Source organism: Fusarium subglutinans (genome assembly GCF_013396075.1).
Source record: "Fusarium subglutinans strain NRRL 66333 chromosome Unknown NRRL66333_c0000001, whole genome shotgun sequence".
Classification (NCBI taxonomy): domain Eukaryota; kingdom Fungi; phylum Ascomycota; class Sordariomycetes; order Hypocreales; family Nectriaceae; genus Fusarium; species Fusarium subglutinans.
Window position 1 is genome coordinate 301,694 of NW_023502064.1, and position 11,227 is coordinate 312,920.

Sequence of the window (11,227 nt, forward strand, 5' to 3'; positions counted from 1 at the left end):
GTTTGGGATCTCGCCACTCGTGATTGATCTCGAAACATATTCACTAGTCTGGAATGACCCTTCAAACTGGCACCAGACGGAGGTATCAGTATAAGAAGCGATCATAACATTCCTCGACACGGTAATGATCGGACTTCATGGATACAGTAAGTTACCTATATCACTTTGTTACTAGCCTTACCTGCAGTGCTAACTTCTCACAAGAGAGAACTCCTGTGCGAACAAAGACTGCGACATGGTAACCAAAGGAGGTAAGGAAATTTGGGACTTCGACACTAAGCAACGAAAACGTCTAGGTAAGTCTAGCCTGAGCCCAGGATAAGTCTAGGAAAGCTTTTGCTGAGTTTATTTTAGTATATAAGTCCTTCAACTCTCTAAGCCGTCCTTATTTTCACTAAAGCCTCTACTATGGCTTCCCTGGCCTATATCGCCACCGTCTTCTTGGACTTTAAGTACTATGAGGCTACTGGCTTTTAAGGCGTTAAGGGCGTACCCTGCTTGGGCTGTGTTTTAGACTTGGATCTTGACCTTTTCTATCGATGTACCCGCCGGCACCGAGGTTATCCTCCCGATCATCATGATCATTGCCCTTACCTACGCTGTACAAAAGTGCCTCGACCTTGGGAAAGCTGAGCACAGTGACCCTAGCTGTGTAAGTTCCTAACTAAATTATATATCACACTCTAACCTAATTACAGACGGACTTTAACGATTCTCTCCTACCTTTCTTTGGGTGAGAGACCCTTTACTGGTCCTGAGCTAGCTCATCATAACACCCAGGAAGCAATCAATGAGCTATCTTCTATGTGGCTTCGGCTTCCGGGCTCCCGTCATGATCACCTCGACTGTCCTGCAATTATCACAAGCTGAAACTCACATGAAAGGCAGGGGTACATGGACAGAGTAGGTTGGTCGAAAGTATTTTATGCCCGTAAGGTCCCCCAGAGGTCGCCATCCCTAGTATCATTCCAGCCAAATCGCCTGTCGCTGCAGAATACATTCTTACCTTCTGGGCTTTCTCCCACTCCTGTCAGTCCCTGACTTCATTTATACCTGCTTTTATATATTTGTCCGGCGTACTTCCTATTACACAAACCCCAAGTGTTCTGCGGAACGTGGCGTGCAGTCGTCATCTAAGGCTCTCGGCCTTCGCGAATCAACGTTGACAGCTCCAGCAGCGATCCCCTCCAGGCTGGAGAAGGAAGGAAGACGTAAAAGAAGTGGTCAATGATTGACAATGTAGCCTAGTATTGCGATCGCACATCATGCGATTCGACAATTCGACAGACAATCAAGGGTATAAGCAAGCAGACAGCCCCAGCTCAGCGCCAGGATAACTCAATTCTTGAGAGCTATGGCAAGGGTCATGTCGCATTCACACAGTGCTCAAGCGACAAGGCTTATAGCAACAAGTTCAGATAAAAGCCGACATCGACTCGGGAAGACCTCCAACCGCTGAATTGTGGTTTGAGATGAGTTTGCTAGCAACAAGCGTATTATCTGTACCTGGCAAAGACAACTGCAGACTTCAAATAAAAATAGGCTATCAGCTGGCAGTCCGAGATATGATCTAGGACAACCCTCAGGTCTTGAAAAAGCGAAGATCCCTGACAACCCCACGGTGTCAATCCCCAACCCGCGTCATCAACCAGCACAAAGGCCTGGCAGCCCGCCTAAGCCATAGTCATCCACCATGTCCCGCGTCCTAGCAGCTGAGAGTCTGCGAAGATTGTGCACTCCTCGCAGCCAAAGGCAATACTGGTTCTCTCTTCACAATCACCCGCGAGGTTGTGGGCTTTATCTTCAGTGGCAGAATGTTCACCGGCAGTGTTTGGGTGGATTCAATTACATCGGCAGCTGCTGTAGCGTATCCCAAGACCTGCCCCTTTGCCGTTCACACAGCCCTCGACAATTAGTTAGGGAGTGCAAAATCCCCTTCATCATCGGGGTAAGGTGGATAAGAATGATATCATCTTCATCAAGGACAAGACCAAGGCGCACGGCAACTTGGTCTGGTACAAACCTAACAACTTGGATACTGAGAAGCTGCACTTACAGTTTCTTGTGTACGATGAGGCACATGTCGCCAAAAAGTCGGACGGTGTCTATAACAATCTGATGCGCCTGATCAAGTGGTCCAACCTCAACTGGGTCAGCGGCACACCTCTCACCATCTCCCTCCGCGACCTGATTTCTCCACTCATCCTCATTTGAAGAGGACTCGGTATCGAATGGGAACCAATCACTTATGACATCCAATATATCCCGGGACTCTACCGCCTTATCAGAGACTTGGTCTTCGAGGAGTTCGCCGCGCCCAATCCATAAAAGAACAACCAGTTCCGAGTTATCGTAGCCTTTATCAAGTGGCTGATAGTCATCAGAACCCCTGATCAAAGGACTTGCGGAATGTCCAAGTGCTAGACTCACTCAAGCTGGCAGAAAGTGAAGAGAAGACCCCATCAGAGGAAGCGTACCACAAGAAGAGTCACTTGCAAATCCGCGATACTACCATTCCTGGTGAACCGCCAACTGTTAGACAGTGCTATTGAGTTCCATTCTAGCTGGGTTATTAACCTCCCCAAGACACTGGAAGAACTGAAAGCCGAGAACTCTACTTATAGCCTGATATCCAACGACAATATAGGAGGTTTCACACCAAAAGAAGAGAGAATGCTTTCTCGGTATTATCAGAGACATAGCTGGTGCGGCCGTGAAAAATACAGACTATATATACAAATTGGAAAACCAACACGCCGAATATGAGCTCTGCGAATTGCCCAGCAGAAGCCTTCCGGTAGTCTGAACGAAGAAGTCCGCAATGAGGCCGAAGAGCAGGCCACTAGCACTAAGAATGGAAGACTGTACGACCGACGACTCGCAAGAGTCACCCCTGTAGAGTGGATCAAGGATCCCTATCTGGTCTGCATAATTCTGAGCTTGGCTCAGATCCAATGGCGATCTGATACCACAAGGCAGCCACATCTATACCTTGTAAGTTAACAACTCCTCCCCTACTGATCAAAACTGTTGCTAACACAGTATCTTCCAGGCACGCCTCCTTGTGAAACACAGGGATGACCAGCAAAGAGAGAGATTACCCCGGATTCTCAGCTCCCAGAAAGCAATATATATACAGAGTCCCAAATGCCGTCTATTGGGACGACCCAGTCATGGCCAAACGATATTTCTGAATCCAGCCGTTCGCCGCATTATACTTACATCCTTACAGTGCCCGATATCGTATGGGATATCGTCCGTCTGTCAACGGGGCAATTTAAAAGCGAGAGCCTTAAGGAGATCCTTGACAACCCCTATCAGGGATAGTATCTCCGATAGGGCAGTGAGTTTAATCTTGCAGAGAAAAAATTCGCGTTGTAGACCACTATAGAGGTTAACTTTATTATATATACCTCCTATATAACCACCTAAAAGATGCCACTTCCCAAGTCTGTCATAAAGGCTTATGTCGAGGACGACGCGATGTGCCGGAGGGTAGACAGGATTTTAACCTAATGCCCCCGTCTAACATTTATCGTCATAGGTGGGTTAGGGTTGGGGTTAGGGATGACGAGCACTCTGAGACGCGCTGTGGTATACCCGAAGGCAACGATGCCACTCTGATGAGAGGTGGCTATAAGGGAACATTTCCAAAGCCTAAGCAATGCATTCCGCTTTGTCAAACCTTCGACAGAACTTGCCCAGGATCAAACTGGGGAAGCAGTTTCCTCTGCGCCTGGAGATCATTTTCCCGGTATGTCACCCAGGGCATAAGCTTATTGGAACGAACCGTCAAGCTTTGCCCGATTGCCAGCAGACAAGACTTACAACATCACCTCGTTTGTCGATGATTGAGACGGAGGAAATCATCCCATTCTATTCCCGATTCTTGTACCAAGGTCATGGAAATCGCCGCCACCCCTGCTAAAGTCCCTCGCCAGATCCCTCATGGTGGACACGAAAGTTCGCGACCCCTTACGGCCCAGACGCATAGTGTCTGGCTGCCAGCTAGAGCACGAAAGAGACCGAGCCCAACATCCATGTTCGAGGAGGATCCAAATCTATATAGAGACCCTAAACACTCGATCTCGTTCCCAATGACCTTCGGTGTCCGCGACGAGGAGCGAACAATTAACATCCCAGGTCTACACATCAATGTGCTTACACACAAGACCACAAGCCATACAGCAGCACACAATGACATTACCCAACATTTCTCTTCCTGCTAACTTCTTTATCAAAGAAGATTATCTCAAGTTGATGCATAAGTATAATACGGGCGTCCTCTTGACTGCAATCCTGGTTCTCGCTCGTCGTGTGAGCGTTGTTCCCTGGTCAAGTCAGGCTGCACTTAGCTAGACAACTTGTTCGCAACCTCCCCGGGGCGTCGCCGACTCATTCGTCAGATCAAGAAGAAGACCACGAAGAACTGCTATCTCAAGTCAATGCATCAGTATTTCAACCAATATTTCTTCATCTGCCCATACGCTATAGTATATACACATCCTACTCCGTACCAAACAAAAGTCTCCCACGGCTCACAGACCTTGCCCATGTCTCGCGGGCGGACGATATAAAGTGTTTTTCTCACAAAAGTGTCACACTTACTTAACAAGGGAAGGCAAACGAAGTTAAGGCATCTGTCCTTGAGTGTCAGAAATGACTCATCTCAAGACCATCTCAGTTTACTACCTATATCCTTTCATAATCTAGAGAAGAGCCCCTGGGTTCTGATGCTCCATGAGGTCTATATATAAGAGTGGCTCGCGACCTCCAACCGAGAACCATGGCGGTCGAGCTGTGGAAGCCCTCACTCATCAGCCGCCGCGACTGGCGCAACTCCCATCCTTGCCTTCCAGAACTGGTGTTGACCTGCCATGGCTTCCACTAGTAATAATTATAAACTACACAATCCCCAACCCTCTGAGATGGATCCCTGCAACAACGGCCCGTCAGGCTTGCCCGATAGTCAGAGAAGCTCAATATTATATATTCCATCTTATTTTCCATATGATCAGAGCTCACTGAACGTCCTCTCCATATTGAAGATCGACCGAAGCTGTGTCTTCCTCCCTAGCAACACTGGAGAAAACGAAAGACGAAGACGCTGAGTCGGGCCTTCGATAGATCATCCAGTACAGCAGCCAGAGAACCAAGCGACAGTCATAGGATCTGCTGTGGCCCGAAGCGTTCTATTGATGATCGGGAACAGAAAAAGAGTGATCATGCTGGCTCGTTGGATGCTGTGGATGGGTAAATGTAGACGCCAGCCCAGCGTGACATAGTCATACTGTTATCACGAGGGGCCTCAAGTATGAGAACATGCATCACCGCTGTGGCTTCTGCTTTTTATATTATAACTACAGTAAGCTTGGATACTACTGTCAAATTGTTCGGTGATGATTTTGCCTCGCATCCGGATCCCGGAAGATCCTTTGCAATGCGTGCATTGCAACGAACAAAGCACAAGGTACTCCAACTTCACGCATCTAGAAAGATTGGAGGAACCAATGGTCAGTCTTTGGGTCACGAGTTTATGGAAATTGACACCGTCTCACACACGAGCACCGCAGAGACCAGCCCAGGACTCACAAATTCGCAAAACGCCGAGGAGATATAGGAATCAGTACAAAATCACATTCAATTCAACTTGTGCAGATTCGGAATAGAGCCCTCAGTTGAACAACTCCGCGGCGTGTGACACCATGGAATTATTCCTTGCCGACAGTTGTTCGCCCTCGCCCAGCCTGTGATGCTGGACGGTGATCTCATGATATCTGTCGGTATTCTCCCTGTCACTATATCCTGCACGATCGCAAAGCAATTGAGACGTCGGTCAAGACTAAGACTAAGACTAATATTGAGACTAACCGTCAAATAACAGAATGCCGTCATTCCCTTTTGAGCATCTCCCAGCGGAGATGCGTAAAAAGATTGTTCCACACGCTTCCCTCCGTTACTGTACCATTTCGGTACCTACACGGTAACATCGCATGGGTCCATGAGCACCACGAAAAGCAGGCCAGTCTAGGCTATTTCCAAATATAATATCTTCGGGAAACCATTCTACCGCCATCTATATTATTGCATATCTTCCACATCGACGAACCTCTGTAGATCGGAAGATCAACCGCAATACCTGCACCTGCACCGAATCTCCGGTTCTTTCGACTTGCCATCCAATACGTACGGCTTCCGTGTACTAGTCGGGCCATTTCCTGGCGAAACAAGCTCTATGTTTACGGCCCACCGAGCGTGAAGCTTCTGCCCGAACAAATGCAAAGCTGGACTCAGCCTGTCCTCCCCCAAGGCTTCCCCTCTGGCCCAGAACGATGGACTTGGACTCTGAAGATGAAAAACCAACTAGTGTATACATTACAACACCCCAAGTCGCCAATATCATCCGATTTCGGCACCATAGCTTATGAGAACAACTCTTTATTATAAGATGCTGCTGTTTCAAGATCGAAAGGACTGAGAGTTGACCATTGATGATCAGGTGGCACGCTGTGGTAGCATTCACGTTGGAATACTGCCGATGAGGTCGACGAACAGCCATACTTTGAACTTGACCTGATTATCTCCAATGGCCCAAGAGGATGGATTTGGTGTCTGTCATACCAATAAGTGAATTTACGAGTCTTTCTCTGTCACCTTGCCTTCAATATAGCATATATTAAAGCGATTTCTCAACTTAGCTTCCTCTGCAAAGCCATCAAAAGGGCAGAGAGAGTCGGAGAAGAGCGACGGATGAAGCAGCACCGAGATGTCCTCGATCTTGACCGTTCCTTTGTTATATATAACCTTCTAGGGTGCATCTTGAGGGTAGCAAAATGAGTTTTATGGTCATATGTGTCATTTGTAAATACGTCAATGACCAAAATGACGATCTCATTGGGAGCAACAGCCAGCTCGCTATCGAAAATGAGGAGCTCAAGACGACGCTCGAGTTGGTGGAGGAGCGCCAGAAGCTCTATTTTGACTTCTGGCACTCTGCCGAAGAGGAGTTGACTAAACAGCTTGAGCTCAACGAGGAGTTGAAGAAGCATGTTGAAGCAATGAAGGTAGAGGCGGCCAAGATAAAGACTCTCAGTTGCTCCAGGCCGCGACCATGATCATCATTTACAGAACATAGACTTGATGTTTAGAAGAGGATCTAGCCTTGCGTCTCCGCTGGTCCATGTTCCCATATGAATACAGCTTAGAAGAGTGGCCCGGAAATTACCGCGGAAACCATTGGGTCGAGGAGTGCTACAGAATGGTAGATAACATCTGCCATCAGCCCAACTCTTTTCATTTTTCCAAACTTCCCTCTCTTCGCATCTAAACCTTCATCTATCCTTACCTAGCGATGCTTCATTGACGCAACCTTGATGCCTCATGCGCCAAGAGATTCTTCGACATAAGGACGAGGTAGTGGAGTTTACACAAGACGTTGCAGGCATTTTCATATTCGGCCTCTTCCATTAGACGGATACAGAGGAGAGAGTTACCGCCTCCTGCATCAAGTGTCGAGCTGCCTGCTACCGTCTAGCCTACATCTAAAAGCGACTAGAAGCGCAATGCTGGAATTACCCCTGACTATTCTCGGCATATTTCACGTTCCTAGCTGCGACAGCACTCATGAGTGTCAGCTCGGGAGGTTAAATTCCAAAAACAAATCCGCAAGATGAAGGACCACTTAGGCATTTTTGGTCAATCGACCAGGCTTTGCAGATATGTTATTTGATACGATAATACCAAAGCCATTACTGAAATCCAGAAAAGAAGTTATACTGAGTCCAAGATGTTTCGAAGCCGCCATCAGGTCTATATATATACCTTCTGCACCTGCTGAAATAGCATGACAGCCTTGGCCTTGTGATTTGCGCTCAGATGAAATGGAACCGAGATGCCAATGGAGAAGGATCTGCCAATCTTTTCTCGCCTCCCAAAGGCAAAGAAACTTTCTCTCATCATTGAGAACGTTCACCGTGAGTAGCATATCGAAGTGTTTCAATTCTTCTCCCGTCTCCCAAAGGCCAAGGACCTCACTTCGATCTTCTCTCCTTTCTCACTACCCGACTTGTTGAAATGTACGACCACCAGAACACTTACGTAAACTGCAGCTCTGCTGCAGCAAACGCAGGATTCGTGCGACCATCTGCTGGGGAGAGAACTCTAGCAATGTCTAAAACCGGCAGACTAGCCAGGGGATCATGTTCAATACAGACCTACCGACATTTGTATATATAAGCAGACGTAGTATAAGAAACGTCGCAGGATACAGGCTGTTGATTGCGGAGCAAAAATATGTTACTGACCCTGTAAGTACGAAGGATACGCCGGAATTCATGCCAAAAATTGACCCTTGCGGGTATCTTAAAACATCACGCCTCACGACGATGGTCACTACCGTGATGCTCACCCAGAACCTGACTCTGGTGCTATTACCAACCCTTGGTGCTCCCGCTTCCTTTCCCTCCAATGCCCTAATAAACAACGATCCTTATATAGAGAGGAAGAACAACAAAGTCCTTGGGAACACACGACATAATTGCAGGCTAAAGAACAGGAGGAATGCTACGGCATGGTGGATGAAATCTGCTACCAGATGCATCAAGAAAGTGAGTCTCCGTCACAAGATTAACAATAGTCCCTTGGGTAAGTTTGGAATGCATTCCATCTGGTTCGTTGATCTAATATATGAAGCAGTTGACGTTGATGAGGGTGCTTGTGTCTTGGGAGTGAAATCTTGAAGCTTATCGCACTCTACAACGCCACAAACAGCGTTATGTTTTGGATAGAGACATCTTAGCAGCCGGTGGAGGTGAGCCAGTTCAGGTCAAGAAGACTGGATTCGATTCTATTGCAGATGCTGTCTCGAATAACAGAGTAGAAACCAGTTAGCTTTAATAAATGGCACTCCGATACATGACTTATTAAAGCTTTATATCAAGTGCGAAATATAACATAAAAGCTGAGAATAAGTCTTTTGGTCACGAGTCTTAATTCTGTGGCCCCAAGCATCGTGATATCTGGGCTTCGCGAAGCCTTGAGCATTCGTGGAAATTTTTATCATGAGTTTTAGTCTTCGAAAGCTTATCGAAGTGAACAAATGTGAAGTCGCAGGAGGACCAATCTGGTGATGCTGCTAAATAGGGGTGACAGCAGGGAAGAGAACGCCGGGGATGAGACGACCTATAAACCTACCACGCTCGAGGAGAAGGCTAGGAAGCTGGGAGCAGCATAAAAACCAGACTTTTTTGCTTTTTCCTCGACACTTAATGTATCAGCTGAGACATATTGGAGATGAATCTGCTCAGATGGAACAGACAGAAACTATTTTTATTCTAGATATTGCCTCGCGTACCAGAGTAGATATCAGCTAGCTTTGATAAATGGCACTTCTGCATCAAAGCTTCAAGGAGGCGACGAAGACTCGTAAGTTCCAATGTCATGTGTCGAGGTTGAGGGCACCTACCTGTATCTTGATGTTATGGAGGTCAGCGACTCCTCTGAGATGGTTGAGACTGCCCTGGTTGCAGAGGTTTCTTGCCCGCCCTGCCTAGGTATCTAGAGGGGGAAAGAAACCTCGGGACCTCGACCCTCAGTGATAAAAGTCTTAGGTAGGTACCTAACTTGACATAAGTTTAGGAAGGTATTTAGGATACCTTTTGCTGAGAGCCTGCCGAATATGAATCATGTTTCCAGTTCCTTCCCTCAGTACATCCAGGCACAATCCCACTACCAACATAAAGATCAGCATCCTTCTCCATTCTTTTTCTTATTCTTCTTCTTCATCATCATCATCTTCATCATCATCACCATCTTCTTCTTCACCATCTTCATCATCCACAATCCACAACATTCGTTACACACTGCATCCCTTACATCCACAAATATGGCCAACAATGGCGAGAGCAGCAAGAATGCTGCAGCTTCATCCCAAAAAGGCCCCCTTATCGAACAAGTCAAAGCAACTCTTGACACAAACCCACAACCATGGCCTGCTCCGTCGCCTCCAACAATCTCGCTGGCAATGCAGAATCACAGACGAATGGTGTATCATCAACTAGAAGCAAAGTTCATCACCCCTGAAGATCAAGAAAGATGCCTCACCGAGTTTTTTGTCACCACCTCAGATGACGAGGAGCAAGCCGCTTTGAAAAGAATCTGCGACTTCTTCGGTAGAGCTCACGGCAATAGACCACGCCACGTATCCTGTGCCTCTAAAAAGGACGACGACAACATCAGGGTATCGATCCGAAAGGGCCTGGAATCTGGGCGCATTACGCACCATGATTTGAGGCAATTCATTACCGAGCGAGTTGTCCCTCTTAAAGACTTAGGTCTAACAAGCTGCCGTGCCCTGATTCGCATAAATGAATACCTTTTTCACGAGTGCAAGTTACCTTTCCGTTGGACTATCCTTAGTCCAGATGGTTCAGACCCTGGGCCTAGCGCAACACGTATCATGACGCAAGTGGACGCTGATGGATTCGTCAACTTTGAACAGCTTCCCAGCGTCAAGCCCGTTGAGGGAGGGGCCGAAGCTGATGTTGCAGAGTCCCATCAGCCACAGAATGCCTATCCTGAAATCCCCAAAACCCTCAGTACCGATTGCAGCCCAGATCAGGCTCAGAAAAAGGTTGACCACATATCGCCTGTTAAGGAGAAGCCCGATGGGGGTGATGGCTATGTCTCTCCTGTGGTCGCTGAGCCCTCTGAGCCGGTTGATGAAGACGATGGCCATGGTTCCGAAGACCTTACTCAAAATGGAGAACCTACATCCTGGGGCACCCAGACCAGGTCGGATACTACCGTCGAGTCGGACTGTGATGCGCACAACCGCATGACCTTAGCATTGTGTAAGGCAGTCGAACAATCCGTCCTTGCCAAGCAACGCATTCAAATGCAGCTAAATCAGGCGTTGTTGGTGATTGCTCAACGCTTGGCAGAGCAAATAGGGAAGGAGGAGGACCAAATAAAGTGACAGAGCTCTACTATGTACTGATTGAGAGAGTTGTTGAAAACATGATAAATGAGTTGAAGCCAGGGTGGCTCGGAGAGCGTAAGGCATCGGTCCTCACTTGGGAGGAAAGCGTTTATCGATTTTTAGTCTGTCATTCAGCGGAAGGGGTCATAGGAAGTTTTCCTCGGTCGTCATGATAGATATGTCCAATGGGTGATGCAGAGACGAAGCGATGCATTTCTTCTATCTATCCGTTTCGCTGATTGCACATTT

At 47.4% G+C, this 11,227-nt stretch overlaps 2 protein-coding genes across 2 annotated transcripts; one reads left to right on the forward strand and one right to left on the reverse strand.

Moving 5' to 3' along the window:
- Positions 1 to 6,519: 6,519 nt before the first annotated feature.
- Positions 6,520 to 7,049, reverse strand: FSUBG_106 (uncharacterized protein; the record flags this gene model as incomplete). Its single annotated transcript, XM_036675192.1, has 2 exons — positions 6,520 to 6,612; positions 6,870 to 7,049. The coding sequence occupies 2 exons, from the start codon at positions 7,047 to 7,049 to the stop codon at positions 6,520 to 6,522; spliced, it is 273 nt and encodes a 90-aa protein (XP_036544244.1).
- A 2,627-nt stretch (positions 7,050 to 9,676) lies between these two features.
- FSUBG_107 (uncharacterized protein) lies at positions 9,677 to 10,975 on the forward strand (the record flags this gene model as incomplete). The annotated part of the gene is made up of 1 exon (XM_036675303.1): positions 9,677 to 10,975. The coding sequence occupies one exon, from the start codon at positions 9,677 to 9,679 to the stop codon at positions 10,973 to 10,975; it is 1,299 nt and encodes a 432-aa protein (XP_036544245.1).
- Positions 10,976 to 11,227: the final 252 nt, after the last annotated feature.